Genomic DNA, 21,486 nt, shown 5'->3' with positions numbered 1-21,486 from the left:
TCAGTGCTGGTTAAGCTGCAGTGCAGAAAGCATGAGAGTAAACTGGCTGTTTTCTGTATTTCTAGTGCTACCACAGTGTTTAGAAGAAATTAGGTATATTTAGTTAGCTTTTTAATATAAATGTCAAACAACAGCATCCAACAACCAGCTTCTCGAAAGTGAGGACTGGCCAGATAAAATGTGGTTTAGTTTCACACTGGGCTGCGGGAAGTTGTGATTGGGATTTTACCATTTTATGACTTTTCATCGACTAAATGGTCCAGGGTGTACAATTTAGGAGTATATATTGGCAGAAATAAAACATAATTTATTGTAGTGTATAATTTTTTTAAATTTTTTATAATTTAAGTGAATATATTTGTTACGTTAGAATGAGCTGTTTATGTCTATATAGACAGCACGTCCTCGTCCATGGAAATGCCATTTTACACCATCACGTTTCTACAGTACCGAACACTGGCTCTAGATAGATACATAGATCAGCCACTACAGTTTGCAGCCCCTCCACACCGAGAGCATCAGAAAAACACAGATTTTTTTAACATGGAACTCCTTTATTCTATTCGGGTTTTTAACCATTTTAAATCACTTGGTCCGTTTGTTATGGAGAGGAAGAGACCTCTGTGAATAATTCAGCTCCCTATAAAAAACCTCTTGAACCTCTGAATTGTAAGTTAGCAGAGAAAAAGATAAACACATATTTGCAGGTACTGGGCTAGTAGCCCAGACATGCCAAACAACATAGAGGAGACACTGATTTGAAACGTGAAACAGCTTTTTCAGAGTTGTTACCAGTCTAAATCACCTGGTCTGTTTGTTTTAGAGAGGAAGACACCTCTGCAGATAATTTGGCTCCTGAACGAGGACAGAGGGAATTCTAAGCAGGAGAAGTTTCAGCTGGTCGCATTCTGCAATCCTCACCACTTGATGCCATCAAACCCCCCTAAATCTTACACACTGGGCCTTTAATGATTGATTAATTGTTAAAATGATCAAAATAATTTATCAATAAAAAATAATTATTATTCTATGACAAGAAAACTACAAATTTGGGCTGCAATTAACTGTTATTTTATTATCAATTAACAAGGCAGTTATTTGCATCTATAAAATGTCAGAGATGTCTTGTTTTGTCCAAACAAGAGTCCAAAATCCCAAAATATTCTATTTACTGCCACAGAAGACCAAGAAAACCAACCAGTATTTGAAGTGGAGAAGCTGGAAACTGAACATTTTTGGAATTTTTCTTAAAAAAATGACGCAATAACCAAACTTAAAGTTTAATTTTCTTTCAACTGATAAATTTATAGTTTAGTTTTAGCTCTGAACTAAATCACATCAAATATGGATCAGTCTGAGCACATGTGCCAGGAAATGTGTCTGCTGATGTTCTGCGTCAACACCAGTCGTGCCAGCCTGTCAAGTCAATACTGCTATATTTTCTGCAGGGTGGGGGTTGAATGTGTCAGTAATGGCGGACTACAGAGCAGAGGGGAGGAGAGGGGATCCATCCATCCATCCGCGCACATGGCTGCAACCACCTCCCTCTCCTTCCTCCTTGCTTCTTGACTCCCTGTTGCTACAGCCCCCCCCCCCCCCCCCCCCCCCCCCCCCCCCCCCCCCCCCCCCCGCGCGCCCCCCAAGGAGCCACCGCCGACCCCCCCCCCCCCCCCCCNCCCCCCCCCCCCCCTCCTCCTTGCCTCTTCACCCCCTTGTCGCTCCGGCCCCCCCCCCCCCCCCCCCCCCCCCCCATCTCCTCCTCCAGCCGGCTAACCTTTATAAACAAACGGGCTGAGACTTTGCTCTCCTGCAGACTAAATCCTCTCTCCTTTCTCCTTTTCTCCCTCCATCTTCTCCTCATTGCTCCCAAGTAAGCTTTCTGTGACAGGCAACTGGTTACCAGCTGTTGGGAGCCTCTCCAGCTGCCTCTCCTCCCTCACCCTCTCTTCCATCCCTCCCTCCCTTCCTCCCTCTTTCTCTCTCTCCAGCTGCTCAGGGTCCCAGTAGCAGATGGGAAATCAGGCATCATGACACGAATAAATTATCTCCATACTTCAAAAAGGCGCAGCGAGGGAGTATGCGTGAGTGTGTGTGTGTGTCATACGAGTATGCCTTTGAGAGTGTGCGCATGTGCATGTGTAACACACATGTGCACTTCGGTGTGTGTCAAAGAGGTGTGTGTGAGCATCAGCAAGTTTACAGCAAAATGCCACGGCAGCAGCTCCCCTCTGTGTACACACACACACACACACACACACACACACACACACACACACACACTTAGCATAGCTTGGTTGTGTTCACGTGGAAGAGGAAAGAGTTGGGGTGCTTTCACTGAAAAGTCCACTTCCATCAGGAGAATGCTAATGTATACACACACACACACACACACACACACACACACACACACCAATCTGCTGCAAGGTCAGGCATCACACAAAACCTCTGCACACATGCACACAAACACCTGCTGACACACACGTAAACCGAGCCATTTAGACACACAAATAGGGGGGAGGAGAAGGAGAGGGGGGAGATAACTAGGGGGAGAGAGAGGGAAATAGAGAGACAATCGCAGAGAGAAAGAGTGAGAGAGATGGGGGGAATGCAGTGCCAAGAGATAAATCTGTCCTCCTGCCAAGCTTCCCAGATAATCAATCACACGAATGACAAAGGAGACACACACAGTGTATACACAAACAATCACACACACACACACACACACACACACACACACACACACACGAGTCCTGCGTCAGGTTTGGCGTTCTGTAGGGTGAATTTAGCTCGCTGGTGTACTGGTTTAAATCCATCACTGCTCTCCATTGAAACACCATTAGAATCCACTTCCAAAACAGGTTCTAATAATATCACCAATAACTGAATTTATGTAAAAAGATCCATAAAGACTTCAATGAATCACTCACACCAACAGAATGACTGCAGGGCTAATGTAACAGACTCAGAGGAGATAAAGGGGGTTGAGTTTCATCTCTCGCAGGACAGAGGGGAGGTTGGAGGAGAGAGTGTGAGGAGGAAGGTAAGTGAGGAGGGGTGAGGAGGATGCTGGAGGAGGGTGGGACAGCTTGAGGAAGAGTGCGATGAGGGGTTACATCTACCAGGCAGAAACACTTAAGACTCCCAAAGGATGGAGTGAAAGGAAATACAGTACCCATCATTCAGCTTCTCCCCTTACCCTCACTCCATCCATCCATCCATCCATCCATCCATCCATCCATGGCTAGGCGATATGGCTTGTAAATAATAGAGATTTTTTTAAGCTATTCCGTAATATACGATATATGTCTCGAAAACCACATTTTCTCTAAAATAACATACCGTAAATTCCCTATAGGTTCTCACAGGACAGTGATATTACAAACATATGATGATCTTATTGAATATGATGCATTGCTGTAGGTTAAACGAGACAAAAGAAGTTAAAATTAGCAAAACCATAAATATCTACAGCAGTAAAATACGACAAAAACACCATATATAATAATAAAACACTTACAGGGAACATTTTCATCCACAATGACTACTTAAAGTAAATTTTGTTGTAATACTTAGATACTTGTACTTAGTGAGGTTTAGACTGCAGAAGTTTTACTTGTAGTGAGTATTGCCAAAGTGGGGTTGTAGTACCTTTGATCAAGTAATGAACATGATAGTGTTGTGCTGTATACCAAAATGTACGTACTTTTTCAATACTTTTTAATTAAAAAGGGAATTTGGTATTAGAATTTCCCAGTGTTTGGTGCTTGTTGGTCAAATGTGTCATGATCAGGGGATATGCAGCTGTGCATTCATCCCCAAAGCCTCAGCTTCAATTGAGAGAGAAAAGCAATGTCTCACCATGTCTGCCACTGACAAAAAACAGCATGTTATCTTCAGAAAAAAATACCTCCATGTCCTGTGCTTGTTAACTAAATGGGCCACTGAAGTCTACTGTGGGACTACTCTGCTTACAGAGCCGATGCTAATGGCAAACCCACTGACATAACAAAGCCAGTATGCAAAAGATGCTATGGAACCATGATGTGCATGAGAGGAAACACTTCAAACCTCACCAAGCACCCCAATGACACAGAGACCTCTCTAAGGAGTACAAAAGATGGAATAAAACACAGGTCAGTGAATAAGATAGCTGGCTAGTTAGCTGGTAGGAAGGTGATAAGCTGCTAAATTATATGACACGTAGCATATCAATTGGGTCAGTTCTGAAATAACAAGTGTACTGAGCTACCGTTATTTGGTAACCCTTAAAAAACGGACCTACTGCGGATGGCCGCAATTGATCATTGTGTGCATTATCCTGTTGAAATCAATCTAAAATAGAAACCATGATAGACAGAGAATTCATTCTTTTTGCAGCAGAAAGCTAAGGCGTAGATCTTCTGTCTTCATCACGTGATTATCTTATGTTACCTTACTGCACATGTGGTGCAAACGTGGTACTTCAACATAATTACATCTGAATTTCCCCATAATGGCTGCAGGAAGTTGTTCATTGCACATTTCTATAGATCAATCTAAAATAAAAACCATAATAGCTAGAAAGCTAAGGCTGCCTTCCTTGTCATCGTGTTGTATGCTTGTAATGATGTCACTGAGCAAAGTTACGTGGGGTGCAAAACCATGCCGCGCCGTCTGAAGAATGAATGATAAATGCCTTTTCACTCTGCTCATAAAAATGGGCTTATTTCAAAAACTAAATAATGAACATACATGAAAAACCATGTCCAATTTTTTTTTTCTACCCCCAGGTCAGCATACCCACGGCCTCACTGCACTTGTGTGTTACTGGCCGAGCCTGCCCCTTTAAAGGAGGTGGCCTTGTGAGTGTGTGAAAGAGTCTTGCAGGTTTGTTGTGAAAGTCTTTCCAGGTGTTGAGATAAGTACCAGCACATGGCTACAGCCACATAAATCTTCACGCAGTGAGGGGTAGTAAGGTTACTTTAACCAGCCATTAAGTGTGTAGATAAGCTCAGGTTGCAGAATACTAGTTAGTGAAAAGCTGCATGTTGTGATTGCTGCCACAGAAAAGAAATAAAAAGTTCCTGTTAACATAATGTTACTACGGCTGTCTTTTCTTACTCTTCAAAGATGTTTCCAGACTGTGAAAAGTTAGTTAGCCGCAAGCAGATATGAGTCAGGCTCAAGTCAATTAAAAATAGCCTCAAACCGGAGGTCTCTAAAATAGGGTTTCATATTATTTAAGTAAACCATATGTGTCAAAAGAACTGGTTGATATATTCTGATTCTCTTGGTAAAAAAAGAAGTAAAACACAGGATTATTCTGTGTAGCCATGCATAAGTTGAAAGTTAACTCATCACTGCACTGCCAGCAAATGCTCTGCAATGTAAGATGGACTTCCTCCCCTGCATGAAATCATTTTTGCACAGCAATTACATTTTGCTGTATCACTACTGTTCTTTGTGAAGCTTGGCTAAACATTGGAGCACTAGCTTTGGTCACTCAGTCAGATGGACGCTGAACTAGCAATGAACACAAAACTGCAGTAAACAACACTTTCAGGAGTCTATAAAACTGAAAATGTTCTTAAAAGTTCAGAACAGTCTGGCTCTTACACATTAGAGATTGATATCTCTTACTTCTGGGTACCCATCAGGATTTAGCAACATTTAAATTATAACCTGATGACAAATGTTGCACTACTTGGTCACCATAGCCCTATTTACACAAAGCATTGCATTTCAGGGCCACTACAAAGTCCCTTCTTTATGCCTCTTCTGCATTTTTACGCAGAACCTCTAATGTTACATATAACATATGCATCGGCAGTGCTTTATAAATAATAACAATGACATTAACATGACAACAACTATCATTTAGCATCCTGTTATATGGCAGCTGATCTCGTGCACTGCTCGGAGGTTAAGGAGCTCCCAGATTTAATTGTTTTCCTAAATTGTGGACATTTTTGGTCGCTGTTTTTCTTCAAGTTAGCTGCTAACTGCTTCTAGCTGCCTTTTTAAACTCTCGCGGTGGGCCGCAAGCATAACACAGTCAAAACGCACACCATATTGCCCGTGATCCCGTCCTGCACCCACATAGTTCTTATAGAGCTGTTGAGCTTACGCTTTAATTTTAACACTATTAAATAAAATAATACCTTTATATGCATTTATGGTTATACATCTAAAATGGTAATAAATACTTAGGTTTGAAGCATAGTTTTTACAGGCTTTAAAAACTAAAGACATCTATTTCTCCATTTTCTTTACCTCTCTGCTGCCTGACAAGTGCTTCATAGTTGCCCCTATAGCTACACATAATTAGCCATTTAATATCAAGTTTTACTTTGAGTTTCAAATCAATTCATAAAATAAATTCTAAACACCCTTGTCTTAAGTCTGAGAATGTAACCACTCATTTGTGCAGATAGCTGATGCACATTTGAAAGCTCAGATATCTTACATGATATAACACTAAAGTGTGATGCCAAGAATCATTGTCTTGTCTCTCAATGATAAAATATCTGATCATTCACAGTGTGCACTAGGGCTGCCACTAACGATTATTTTCATTGTCGACTAATCTGTCGATTATTTCTTCAATTAGTCGACTAATCATTTCATCGAAAAATGTGTTAAAATGTTGAAAAATGTCGGTCTGTCTCTCCCAAACCCCAAAATTACGTCATCTAATGTCTTGTTTCATACTCACGCCAAAGGGTTTTAGTTCACTGTCATGGGAGAGTGTGTAAAGCTGCCAATATCTGAACGTAAGAAGCTGCAGTAAGAGTATTTTGGGGTACTTTTATAGTACTTTTCTATGAAAAATGACTCAAACCGATTAGTCGACTACAAAAATAGTCACCGATTATTTTAATAGTCGATTAGTTATCGATCAGTCGACTAATCGTGGCAGCCCTAGTGTGCACAGAAGGAAGCACCTCCTCTCTGTTCAGACACTGCAGCAGCAGTTGCATGTCTCAGCTCTTCAAATAGGTGAGGTGGGTTTGAAATAAAAATCACTCAACCACTAAACCAGAGATGAATCAGCTTACAGGGCACTAGCTTGGCAAGGTGACCACGCCGGTGCTCGTATTATCTGGCCTCAAAGGATGATTAAGTGTGTCATCTTTTCAGGACAAGGATGCAGCCAAACTGATCTGCCGTGGCTCTCCATAGGTTATTTTTCACTTCATTTACCATTAGGTATCCATTGTTCTGACAGGACTGATGACATGGCCATCTCAGCAACAGTTCGATATATCTGTTCTGATGAACAACTGGGCTAAACTTTACAAAAAGAGAGCCTGAGAGGAGAAACGAGGCAAACAAGTCACACAAATATGTTAAATATGTTAAGGTACATTCGTATGGAATATGTTTCTGTTACAGCACACAGCTAACATGAGTTCCTGATGTAATGTCTTAGAGAACTTTCAAGTCAACCAGTGAACAAAAATTTTACATTTGTTGAAATCCAAACAAACAAGAAGAGTCAAGTAAACATTAGAGGAGCATTTCCTCGAAGCTGCGGCGAGCTGGATGGTATAGCAGCTCGCTGACAGCATGCATGAGCGGGGGAGGGGCAAGACAGGCATGTTATATGTCAACTAAAGTGCTGCACGCAACACAGTGTGTGCATGTGTGCGTGTGTGTGTGAGATCTAGAATAAAGGTCACAGCACAGCTCTCTGCCAGAGCTGTGACCTTGAGCTGCTGACGAAGGCACACGTGTGTGTGTCTGTGTGTGCGTGTGGGGTAGTGTGCGTGCATGTGTAATAACCATGCTTAGCGAACAGATGGAGCTTAGAGTACCAGACATACAGTCATTATGACTGACTGACCAGCTTGGTGTGTGTGTGTGTGTATGTGGCTCTTTCTAACAAGTGCATCATGAGGCACAGAGAACTCCCTTCCTGTGACACACACACACACACACACACACACACACACACACACACACACACACACCAAGTACTCATCTAGCTAGGCTATCCTATTTCCCCAGGCACATTTGCCATCCCATTCCAGACCACACTATCCCAAGCCACACTGTCGGTGTGTGTGTGTGTGTGTGTGTGTGTGTTGTGTGTGTAACGACAGGGGCTGCCGGGCCTGCAGCTAGAGTCGGGGCGGCACATGCAGCTCGCCCAAGCGCGGTGCGGGGCTCACCAGTCAACCTGGCATCTAGGTCAGGAGTGCTGGATGAATTAAGAGTGACGGCTGAAATGTCAACCACAAAACGCAGCGGCGCAGGCTCGGAGGTGGGGTGGGGGAGTAGTAAGCGAGGAGTAGTGTGAACAAGAATAGAAGGGAAAAAAGGGGACTAGATCTGTGTGTGTGTGTGTGTGTGTGTGTGTGTGGCCACAGGGCTGCCATTGTGTGTGAATGGGTCAGTGGAGAAAGGGGGCTTTGAGCAACAAAACAAGCTAATGGAAGCTGAGGGCATGTGACGCGGGCAACAGCGACAGTGCACGCTCACACAAACACAAACATGGAGGTTGCCATTGAGAACTGCTAACCTCTTCCCAACAGCCCTCCCCGCCTCCTTGTCTCCTTTGCTAGAGATCCTGGACTCCCTCTCTTGAGATCTTTGCCTGTTTTCCCACTTCTCTCCTCTTCCCCTCCCCCAATCTCTTAATCACCCCCCCTTTCCCAAGCTTTTTTTCCCCTCCATACTGTCTCCCTCTTTTCCAAATCGTCTGTCTCTCTGCACATCCGGCTACACAACATTAACTTAGAGATGACACCCCTGAAATGGATAAGACAAACACTGAGACAGGCAGACAGGCAGACAGGCAGACAGGCAGACAGGCAGAGAGGGAGAGCGGAAAGAGAGGAGACGGGGAGGAGGGAGAGACAGGAAGGGAGGTTTCCTCTATAGAGGAGGGGGAGATGTGGGAGCAAGAGGGAGGAGAGATTATGCTGGTGGCGCCTCTGTGTGTGTGCACACGTGTGTGTGTTGTTCACGTCTCAGGATATGCAGCTCACAGGAAACAAACAGCTGCAAAAATCCATTTCCCCACACACACACGCGGAAACACAACCACACACAGGGCCGACAGCAGAAGACACAAAAGGCAAAAAACACACACCGATATGAACACACAACCCCACTGAACCAGCGCCCAATGCACCGCTGTGTTCTCAAATGTCATGTACACACACATTTATGCACACACACACACGCCGCACACTTCCCTTACACTCCAAACACACACATTCCCCCACCCACATGAAAAATAAACACTCACATGAAATACACCCACACATGAAAACAAATGCAGAGTCTTGATCTCTCTCATACTCACACACAGCGACGCTACCACATCAAAGTGCTTGTCTGACGGAGACTCACCTGTACGTGAGGCACTTTCTGTGGGGTGAGAGGGGGTGAGGAGAGCGGGTGGGAGGCAGGAGGCGGAGGTGCCCATGGGTGGGAGGCTTGGTTAGGGGGAGGTGGCGTGCTCTGCAGGTGGTGGGGTTGGGCGGGCATGTGTGCATGCTGCGCCTGAGCATTCTGGGCGGGTGGTGCCAAGCCCTGGTTTGGGGCCGGAACTCCGTGTTGGCTGACGGTCGGACCCTGGAAACCCATGGGAGTGGGCTGCAGGGGCTGCCCGCTTCGAGAGGCCTGCTGCTGGGCCTGGAGAAGACGCTGGTCTCCCCCCTGGCTGACTGGAGCTTCAAGAGGCCCTGGGAGCAGAGACAGGGAGAGGCATCACTGACTGTATGGATGTATGATTCAACATGTTTTAGCTCCTGTCCATCACCAAGACACTGAAATAGAGCCAATACTTCCCTTTTCTTTTTTCACTACTAAACCATCATAAAACATTTGTTAAAAAAACAGTAACAAACACATTAGGTGGCTTTGAAAACAAAGAGCTAAACAGAGTGGCTGATATTATGTGTAAAATAAATGAACACTACTGGCTCACAGACCATATCAAGTAACTAAATTACTTCAATAATTCCCATTGTGTAAGTGCAGGATTTAAGCACATTAGTAACTACATGATTGACCCCTGGTTGAACTGTAGTCTAGTTGTGATTTGGCAACTGGAGGGCTGCTGCTACAACATCTACAGTGTGCACCATCGCCTGACTGTCATCTGACCTCTGATATATCTAGGGATTGTGTGTATTTTATGAGGAAGAGACATGTAAAACAACTAAAGCTTTTTCTTCTTCAAATATGTGTAATGTTCACAAATGTACTTTTACTCTGTCCTCATTTCAACTGTTACGAATATGTAGCACAAACAGTGTAAAGACTGAATCACACCAGTGACATATTGGCGTTAGTTCAAAATCATCTGTGTAATCCTAAGTAACTCTAACAGCTCTGTTTCATACGTACACACTGCATGCAGGGTATAAAACAGCAAATGTCAAGAAAACTCTTTATATTTCTCAATTTTTCAGTTTGCACAACTGTTTTTGCTCTGTTTTAATAGTGTAAGTGATTGGATTGAATGGGTGCCAATAAAGTGACTAATAAAAAACCTGGATGACTGAGAATCTTCACCGACGACTAATAAAAAGCAACATACGACTGTTCTGTGCTTACCTTGCTGTTGCTGGAGCTGAGGCCTATTTGGCCCCATTTGTGGTCCACGCTGCGGCCCCATGCCTGGATATATTTGCCCTGCGTTGGGGGGCATGTTGTGGGGCTGCTGGTGTTGGGGGTGTGGGGCAGACAGGGGCATTTGGGGAGTTCTCTGTGGATGGGCCATAGCATTAGGTGGTGACTGCAGGGCTGTGTACCCTGTAACCTCTGGGGCTCCGGCTAGTCCTGCGCTAGGAGGTCTGCCTTGCTGCGGAGGAGGTGTTGGGGTTCCCAAAACCCTCATGGGGGACATCGATGAGGGGGAGGGGTAAGATCCCTGAGCTGGGGGGGCAAGGTGGGATTGGGGCTGGTTTTGGGGTTGGGGCAAATTCTGGGGGTGTTGGGGATGCATAGGCTGGCTCTGCTGCCCGGCCTGCTGCTGCATCGGGGCAGAGTGGGTCTGATGGGGCTGGGGTTGGTGAGCTGGTCCAGGGGGGTATCGCTGCCCCTGCTGCCCAGCTGCTGGCCCTGATCCCTGGTTAAACCTCTGCCCAAGCTGCCCTGGTCCCATGGCCTGGCTGGTGTTAGCATTGACGTTGGCATTAGCACCCTGGCCCATCCCAGGCCCCATGGCTCCATACTGGGCCTGATAACCAGGGTACTGGCTACCCCCAAACCCCCCCATACCCTGTTGGTGCTGGTGGGGGTGTGGAGGCTGTCGGGAGGGGGAGTGTGGGTATCGGGGTGTGTGGCCCATGTTGGTGTAGCCCTGGGGTTGTGACTGGGGCTGGGGGTGTCTCATCTGGGGGCCCCCCATTCCAACATGTCCCAGGTAGTGAGATGGGTCCTGAGCAGGAGGGGGCGCCATGCTCTGTGAAGGGTAGTGTTGGTTCATGCGAGCTGCACTTGGTGTAGGCGGGCCTTGCATCCCACCATAGTTGCCTTGAGACATCTGGTAGCCTCCCATCTGGTTGGGGCCACCCCCTGGTTGTGTCGGAGGCTGTTGATAAGCTGATCTGCTCTGCTGCTGCTGCTGCTGCTGCTGCTGCTGGGGCTGTTGCTGGCCCCAAACTCCACCCCCACCTCCTCCTCCTCCTCCCCCGGCATCACCCGGGTACCCATGGTGGGGGTTGCTAGAGTTAGCTGGGTTATTATGGTAGTGGGAAGCCATGCCATTCATGGCCGTGTTCACGTTTGGTGGCCCCTGGCTGGGACCATTCTGGGCCATCATTCGTCCTCCGGGGGCGCCAGGTTGATCGTAGCCTGTGTAGGGGCCATGGTCATACATTTGTCCTAATTTAGGCTGCCCCGGGCCGGGCCCCGCACCGTGGATCATCCCCTGGTGGTAACCCCTGTTTCCCTGGTGCTCATGGTTCAGAGAGGGATTAGTCTGCTGGGCTAAAGGGTTGGACTGGGCAGGGGTCGGCTGCTGAGGGAAGCAGTCTCCTAAACCATCTAATCCATCTGAGAAGAGCCCTGCATCGTCCCCAAATAAACTCAACATCCCTGGGTCCGCCATGGCTGGGTGGGGGGCCCACAGATGGAGGGGACTGGATGGAGGGAGGTGTGTTGTGCAGTGAGGAGCTAATCAGCTAGCTGCTAATTTGAAGCTTGCTACTCCATGGTCCTAATTAAGGTTCCTGTAGAGACAGACAGAGGGAGGGGGAGATAAAGAACCGAAGAGAGAAGAGGGAGGGGAGCAAGAAAGACAAAAATGAAATTAGTGCATGAGACCAAAAGGTGTTCTGTGTGCCTCAAATGAAGTGCTGTTCTGAAAGCTGGACTGTGTTAAATGTAGTTAGAAAGCTTCTTGATGACTAACTTTCTGCAATTATCCAGGTCTGTTTAAAAAGACATATTGACAAACAGGTTCATTATATAACTTCTGCCACCAATGATTTGAAACATGCAGCCTTGTACTATTAATTTGAGAGTATCTTGTCTTTAACCTTTCTTGTGTGAATAAGGGGTTGATAACATAATTGCTGTGAATTTGTTACAGTAATATGATGGCTCAAAATATATAATATAGCAACATGCCAAGTTTTCCCACTGCTATTCTGTTTGAGCAAAGACATTGCTTTATTGATACTGGCGTGCACAATGGCACAAGTCGACACTGAAGTACAACACTCTTTTGTTGACATACATGGATGTCGATGAATCTCAGCTCACTGGTGGTGATGTTTGAATGGTGATATTGTGCTTTTAATACAGGTTGTTAATAAACCAAAGCAAAAGCTAGCAGCTTCAACTGCATTAACATTAGGGGTCATGAGTTAAATAGCAAACTTACATTGTTAAAAGTGACTGACAGTTTATCATCATTAATGTATCTAGGAATACAAAGCCATAGCACACCAATTCTGTCATAACTACAAAAAAAAATTAAAAAAAAATCGCTGGATGAGAGAAGCAGCTGCTGCAGAGGAACTTTTTGACCCAGAGCAACGAAAGGTTAAGTTTCACTTTCACTGCGCCTGACATTCTGCTGCTCCGTCTGTTCCCAGAGAACGCTCTGCATTTTTAGAGTTTGGAGCAATGAATAACCAAACGATATATATATTCCAACAGCGCAGCTCCAAAGACAGAAAATAAAAACATGGTGGCCGATGTTAAATGAATGTCTGGGAAACCCTGAGTCTGCTGTTAAATACCAAAGGACGAAGAAGTATGTCTATCAGCACGAAGAACAACAACAATGTGGAATAAGGTGACAAGTGCAGCGACATTTTTAGGGATTAATAATACAATTTAAATTAAATCTGATTTAAATGTTTTTAATGAAGGGGTGTATGTTTAAGTACATGGACTCTATGGTTTAATTTTTTTGTTTTTTTTACTGCAGTGTTTAACTGGGTATTGAGAATCAAAGTTTCCCTGATATTTATATCGAATAAAAAGTTTAGAAAAAAAAGTTCACAAGTTTGTGGTTATGCTCAGTAGTAAGCACAAATGAATCCTGTAGACCCCCCTACACGCAAGCCCCTTTTACACTGCCAGATTTTTCTCCAATGTTGGGCCGTTTTGCCGGCAAGTTGGGAGCGTTTAGACACACAGAGCCGGATTGACAAGTTGATCCGAGGTGCCCATTTTTCCGCCTTGTAGGGTAGTCATATTGGCGGAACTTTTTTGGTTTAAAAAGACCGCGGCAGCCTTCCGCAACGGGAGGGGCTGTTGATGACTTGAGGGAGGAGCTGTTGATGACGCCGCACGTGCGACCCACTGACGGTGGATAAACAGGAAACAGCTGATGGCAGGAATTAGCGAGCAGCTAGTAACAAGAGGGAAACGCAAACCTGATAGACACTCAGACACTGTAAAGATAAGCACCTGGGGAGACAAGGAATTGCACGCCCTCCTTGCCCTCGCAAATGAAGAGGCCATTAACCGTCAAATGACGGGGACGTTGAAGAACGGGCCGACTTATGAGAGAATCGTTGAAGGACTGACCAGCCGCGGCTTCCCTCCCATGTCACTGTTTACGTCACACGCTGAGCAACACGTTTTGTTACTTGCTCACGCCCCCCATTGCCCCGAAAAAGGCACATTCTGTATAAACAAAAGTAGGTAGGCAGCATTTTGCTGCACTCCCCGATTTTGTTTTTATACTGCCAATGCTGAAAAAAGACTGATTGGGCTTTCCTGCAAATTTGCACAACTCCTATCCAGGCATTGCGCTAGACTTTTTCGTCGCTGGTCATTTTGACATAAAAATCCGGTCATAATCTATTTTTACCGGTCATTTTAATTTTCATTTTTAAATGATAATAAGGATATTCAAAGACATTTAGTTTTCATTTGTTCGTTTTTAATAAATCCAACAAGCAAGTTATAAAGTGTGCATTAATAAGGACATGAACGAAAAGATGAACAGACATCCACACACCCGTGCCATTAGGCTTCGCCCTGGACACACCGGATGGCACTAACGCGTCCGGTGTGTCCAGGGCGTTATGTAGTTATGCCTGTAGGCTCGGTGACACAAAATTAAAATTGTAATGAAGTGATTGAAAAATGTGTTCGGTTATGCACTGTTGTGTTATTTTAAATCATAAACACGGTATTTTCTCCTCACGTTCCACAGTGCATGCTGTTGTTATTTTATTTTGAAAATTGGCTGGATTCTCTCGTCTTTTCTGTGTCCGACTTCTTGTTTGGTACGATCCGCTCTATCCAGCTTGACAGAAGCGCTCGCGGCTCGCATGAAAAATAGACCAGACGCCGAACTGAAGCGCTGCCTCCGCCGACGCTCCGCTCTGCTCAGCGGCCTGTGTGGACAGTCAGATAGGTTAACATGGGTACCGATTGAAAACTGCCTCCGCTGCTGGGCGCTGCGCTTCGGTTCCGCGTCCGGTGTGTCCAGGGCGTTATGTCAACAAAGCTACATGAAGCAGATGAATGACTTTTTCTCTGCAGTGTGAAAACACTAGTGGGCAGGGGTGGTAATTGCAACCAGTCAAAATGACCGACGGCCTTCAGATTTTCCGGTCATTGTTGTAAAAAACCTGTCAATGACCGAGAATATCCGGTTAACGCAACCCCTGTTCCTATCTAAAAAGGGCTACAGACACACACACACGATCACCACCAATACAGGCCTTGATAAAAAATAAAAAAATAAAAAATAAAATCTCAATTCATACTACAATATTGGCCAGGAAATGGAGATTTTCGTCTCCCCACAGCCCTGAGCACTCTCTAGATGGTGCATCATACAGACTCATTTGTTGCCACATTTACAAGCAGCCTCATTACCTGCTGAGCAGAGGTGCACCAGATTAACTTGCATGTTTAGCAAGTTAATCAGTTGTAACCACCCCAGAAAAAAAACATTCACTCATTGAAAAAAAAATCCTTTCACATCCACACACCCCGAAACACACACACACACACACATTTATTTTAGCACTGCCCCCAAACCCTCCCCCACCTCAATTTTACTACCAAACAAAAGAACTTCTTTCTTTTCAAACACACACACTCAGAGTCATTGAGTGTGTATGTGTGTGTGTGTGTGTGTGTGTGTGTGTGCGTATTAGAACAAAAGGGCCTAGCAGATGCAACTCTGTTTGAACAGCAGCAGCTGCCATCCAGCCAGCCAGAAACCAGCCAGCCAGCAGGCCAGAGAGCTTTTCCCTACACCAGCCAGTCGGTAGCAACTCGGTCAGCAAGCCATTCAGCTGGCTAACTAACCAGTCAGTCTCGACAGATGTGTGAAGACAGGGGAGTTAGCAACCTGCTACTTTTAGCCTCTGTGTTTCTGTTGATCTACCTGAGTAAAAGGAAAATAAGCATATGTACAGCAAGTCTACTTCACTTATAATAAACTTGTTATACGAGTGTGTAAAAATCTCAAACATTGAGGACTCCAGGGGTGAGTATACATAACCAACATCTGAGTGACGACATACAGTCTGCATGAGTGATAGGGTGGAGGTAGGTGGATCTAAGCACGAATGAACAAGTGTGTGTAGGCCTTATATCGAAGCCCAGGACGGGGAGAAGGTGGAGGAGGTTTGCCTCTTGCCTCTTAACTGCGAAAAAAAAAGCCAACAAAAAAAACCCAACAACACCCAAGTCAACTTTTGCCGCTACAGAGTTCCCCTCCCCCCTTTCACCTAATTTCTTTCCTCCTCTACTCTCCACTCCTCCCTCCCACTAATTTTCCTCATCCACTTATCGGTTCATTACAGAGCCCGGCAGGTATCAGGGGTAAAACGTTTAATTATTTCTTCAAGTGAAATAGTGTGCAAAAATTACTCATTTTCTTGTTTCTAATAAATAATTTGTAGAATTAAATAACTAAATTGTGCCCCAAAATCACTTAAGTAATAACTTGCGTTATTGTAGCAGCAGGAACTGAAGTCACAGGTTGTTGTGGTTGGGCGGCTCAGTTCAAGAGGGGCACCTGAAGTGTTAGTGGCAGGCTGTGTTTGAGTGCACAGCCAGCTAAGGCCTATCACAGCTTGCATTAGGCAAGAGGTGGGGTATATCCTTGCTAGTCCATCACAGAGCTATCAGTATCTCACTGTGATATTAACTGTTTGGTAATTACAACAATAATTGGTGGATTCTGTATGGCTGTGTGGCAGCATTGTTAGTGCTGGTGCACTTCACATAAACCCGTCTGCTTCCTGTCACAAGGCAGATGTTTTCTCTTCAGCTTTACTCAACAGGATAAAAATGTTGGAACTGATTTGTCCACCAGCTTTTCATTCCTTCCACCATCTGCTATTGCCAGAAACTCAGAAAGCTTTAGCTTTAAAATCTACCTTGCTCTCTGAAGTGATCCTGGAGACAAAAACTTGTGAGTACACAACAATTTTCCACCATTTGTCTCATTTGTAAAGACTACAGAAAACAAAGTTGAACTGATATTCTTAGATCTATCAAGCAGACACTGAGCAGAGGATTATTTCTGAATGGACATAAAATAATTCAACATTTGAGGTAACAAATAACCAGCCCAAGACCAAAGAATTTCTCTGCCAGTAGAAGTCTCTAGTAGCCATAATGTCCCCCAATGAGTATCTATAAAAGTTGCTTTGCTGTATATCAATTAAAATACCATTCACAGTTGAGTTTTTGGGCGGCAACAAAGAATACCCATTCAGAAAGTAGCAATCCAATAGTCACCATTAGCATGACAAAGACTACAGTAAAACAGACTTCCTTCAGCCCTTTGGGCCTTCTGTTGGGAGCATCCACTCCTGTTGTGTAAATAGCAATTAACAAGCCTTTTCCTCCATGTCTCTCTGAACCATAAACAAGCCACCGACACACAGACAGGAAGACAGGTGCTGCCTAACTCTTTACTATATTATGGTCAGCAACAGGCAAGGGCATGCACAGATACATTAGTCAGTACACTTCGTTGTTATTCTTGAAGTCTCAACAGTGGTACTCAGGCACAGCTGTCTGTTTAAGCAGTGATTCTATCAATGCATGTAATGTGGTATAACCACTGTGTGCTAATCGCTCAGTTGCTAACATAGCATGGAAGTCAGATAGACCAACAACACTATTCACCACGGTGGCTGGTGGGCTGCTGTGGTAGTCTGTGTTTCCAGTGTAGGTTGCAGCGGTGTATCAATCTCAAGGTATACTGTGATATGAAAATTGATGGTTATCATACTGTGGACATTTGCGTATCCACGATATCGTTATTTTCAAAGGAAGACTTTACACATACTTCATTAAAAAGTGGTTTCAGGTTTCATTTAAGATACTAAATATAAAACTAACACCAGCATTTTCATTCCTTTAAGGGTCATTCTGACTGATATTCTGTAATACCGTTATACAGTGAAACCACAGTATTTTCTGAGATGGTTGCTGCACCATGAAAATTTCACATCGTTGCAACCCTATTCCAGTGTTAAGGCCCTGACACACCAAGCAGACAGTCGGTCAAACTTAGGCCATCGGTGAGCATGTGTCACCCTTGTTAGTGTGGTGTGTCCCACACTTTTGCCCCATGTCCGTTTTTTTGGCCAATTCATCATTGCTGCCCGATTGTTTTGTTTGTTTTAAAACAGAAATAAAACCCATTTAGTTCTTTTCACATATCAACATCCACATCCAACATATAAAAAAAACACTATAATTTGTATATATATATAAAAAAAAAAAGACTAAGCATTCTGTCAATTCTTAGTCAGATGACAGACGCTATAATTCTAAACTGAAAGTGTCTGCTTCGTACAGCCACAGCAGCAGAGGCGCAGCAGAGAGCTCTGTGCAGACCTTATGCACGAGGCACCATTCATGGACCAGTGCTACCATAGTGACTATGACCTAAATGCTAAGGAGACTAAGAGGAGTCATTCTCAGGTGGAGAGCACACCCAGTGAGAGAAGAGGGAGATGAAGAGGAGGAGGGAGCTGCCGCAGAGCCCAACAGAAAAAACTTTGGCAAGTTTATTAAAAAGCAGGTGCTGCCACAGCCACACCAACTGTTCCTGTTCCGTTTTGTTCAAAGTGAGGGGAAGATCTAACATTAAAGATCAAAGTAAGCGCTCAAATATTGAGCGTCATCGATGCATCTTTTAAAACGTCTGGTGTTATCACTAACACCATTGTCATGAGAACATTTTCTCACTGCATCCCTAGAAACCCGTTGACTCAAGAGCCAGAGCTACAAACACATTCATTCGAATGGAACAATATCTATTAAGTTAGTAATTGGTTCAATCACCACTTAAACCACTAATTGGTTCTGATCAAATCATCCTTGATGATTTCTCAACTTCTACAAATGATGAGACTGTTACCAACTTGACTAACTGTGCAGAGCTAAAGGGGAAAGTGACGAACACTACTGTAATCTGTATGTATGAGAGAGCTTTGGATTACAGATACTTTTATTTCCCCACAACTGCGAGTGAAAATAGTAGTGGTAACAATTCTGATTGTGACTGAAAGTTATTATCTTTACCAAAAGTAGTTCAGCTGAAAGGTTATAACCCTCGCATGGGCTATATGTGCACTAATAATTGGAGAAAATACTGGCCGCATCATGTCCATCTTCTCATTACTTCTGACCTGATATAGTCTGACAAGTGTGAAATTCAGATGTGCTTAAGTGAAGATATGACTTGTTTTCATCGGTTAAGTCTGTATAAAACGAAGTAAACACCTATAGAAGCTCTTCACTTGGCCACACTTTTGAACACGAGGTCCAGCATGCCACATAGTAAACACTACAGTTGGGCCAATTTCCAGTTTTGCCAGTCCAGGTGTGTGTTAACATGATGTAAAAAAAGTGCATATTTAATGAATTCTGTGTGGACAGAGCGCTCCAATGCTACGTAATGTGACGTGATAGTCAGATGCTGCGCTGTTGTTACAATTCAGCTGCTGAGTCAAGTGCGTCACCTAATGGTATAGCTTGGTACACTGTTCTGGTATTTAGCTTAAGATCAAACTGGTTTGAAAATGACGTGACCCTAGTAAATACTACAGATGTGCGTTGACACACGCATATTTAGCAGGGGTGTAACGGTACAACAGTCTGTATTGATATATCAATTTAATGATCAATGATTCAATATCAATGCAAAGTGAAAACATGGATATGCATCGTCATCTTTAAGATACCCCTTTATCTTTAAATTCTCATGGCACGTCGATTTCTATCTAAGCACACCTACTTCCTAAACATTCAAACAGTGGTAGCAGCCTCGCGCACTTTAGACTGTGTTCAGCTGCACAGACTAAGACATTAATGATATTTACTGATATTGTCTCATGTCGATCACAGACACCTGAATTGAATTGAAATGGTATCGTGGCAGACCTTCTGATATCAGCAAATATCGAAAGGTTGTCCAAAGAATCAATATAGTATCGTATTCTAATTTAAATTAGGGATGCATGGTATTAGATTTTTTGCAGATATTTGATAGATATATCCACTTTTTCTCCACCTCATTTTAGTGATAATCAAGTCTCTCCTGTAGTAGAATTAACATCATATCATGCATGCATACTCTTATCGTGATGGCCCAAACAGCAGATGGAGACATGAAATATAATGCTTTTCAACTTATTTTACATTAATTCACTGTGCAAAATAAGTAAAAACATGTTGGGCAACTCTGATAGTTCATTTTAAAGCCAATATTGTCTGATATCGATAACGCGGCAATAATATCATGCATCCCTAATTTAAAACCCTAATACCTAGCAATGTTGTAAGAAATATACCAAGTTAAAACTCTGTGTTCAGGAGTCAAAGAGCAGGTTATTCATTATTAACAACCCTCTTATCCCCCTTTAAACCCTAACCATTAACAAAACATTTCATTTTTTTTAAATGACTCACCTAACTGCCACCACAAAAGCAGCACTTCGGCTGTTTTCATTAGAGAACCTGTGCTCACAGTGGTGAAGTAGCAGCACTGTGGAGTTACATCACTTCCTGTGCATTTCAATCACTACAGCAAGAAAAAAAAAGTTTCCGCATGTGACCGTGTGCGTGCGTGCGTGCGCGCGCGTGTGTGTGTGTGTGGCAGGTGAGAGTAATTGAGTGTAATTTCACATCCTTTGCAGCAAGTTACTACGAAGGCAACTGATTTCCTGTCAGCTCAGTCTGAAGCACACTACATTAGAGCGTGAACACTACAATACAGAATAAATGTAGCTGTATAAGCACTTGCTGGCTACTCTCTGTGTGTGTGTGTGTGTGTGTGTATGTGTGTGTGTGTGAGAGAGAGAGAAAGCTTGCATTTGTGTGTGCAGCAGCCTTGGGGCTTTCATCGGATCACAGCTTTAGTTAAAAGTAGGCAGGCAAAAGATTCTTTCCTCTACTTGTCCTCCTCATATTTTGTCCGGCCTAAAGAAATGAGCCTCCCACAAGATAACACGTGTCTGCACCCTGGACAAAGCCGGACACATTTCCTCTGCATGTCACCTCTCTCCTCTTGCCCATTTCATCATCTCGCCCTCTCTCTCCAGTGTTATTGTTCATCCCTCCATTCCTGAGTGAAAACTCCTTCAGTCTAAGAGTCATTGAATAGACGAGCTTTCTGTTCTCCCCGACTTTGTTTTATATAACTTTCTGTACCACTTCCTCTGCCATTTCAGCCCGAGCTTGAACTCTCGTCTCTTTCTCATAGTAAGCAAACACACACACACACACACACATGCACAGTTTGGCATTGAGGCCCAGCTGTCACTGCAGAAGGAATTAGGTGAACGGTCAGTGTGCCGCTTTAGACACCAAATCTCATCAAAGGATGAGGCATTTAGCCCACCACACACCCCTCCCTCTGCCATAACACACGTGGTGACAAGTCCAGAGGAGTAACTACCACAGCAACATAGCAACCTCAGACAGGTCTGGCAAAAAAAAAACACAGAGTCTGGCTTAGCTTTTGCCCTAGTGCTGTGCTGTCTGCCATCACCTGGGAATATAAGGTGCTGGCCAATCACGTATGTAAGCTTACATACC

The 21,486-nt window shown here is 44.1% G+C and overlaps 1 protein-coding gene across 2 annotated transcripts in view; it reads right to left on the bottom strand.

The window, feature by feature from the left end:
• Window positions 1–21,486, bottom strand: part of chd7 (chromodomain helicase DNA binding protein 7) — a 93,328-nt gene that overhangs the window by 57,592 nt on the left and 14,250 nt on the right. For both annotated transcript variants that reach the window (XM_050033645.1, XM_050033646.1), the window contains exons 2-3: window positions 10,552–12,170; window positions 9,340–9,674 (exon numbers count right to left, since the gene is read on the bottom strand). In XM_050033645.1, the coding sequence (XP_049889602.1) occupies window positions 9,340–9,674; window positions 10,552–12,049 (1,833 nt within the window). In that variant the 5' untranslated portion in view covers window positions 12,050–12,170. The remainder of the gene's footprint in view (window positions 1–9,339; window positions 9,675–10,551; window positions 12,171–21,486) is intronic.

The sequence above is a fragment of the Epinephelus moara genome, chromosome 21 (assembly GCF_006386435.1).
Source record: "Epinephelus moara isolate mb chromosome 21, YSFRI_EMoa_1.0, whole genome shotgun sequence".
NCBI lineage: Eukaryota > Metazoa > Chordata > Actinopteri > Perciformes > Serranidae > Epinephelus > Epinephelus moara.
Note: the sequence above shows the minus strand (reverse complement) of the source record. Positions and strands in the feature narration are given on the sequence as shown.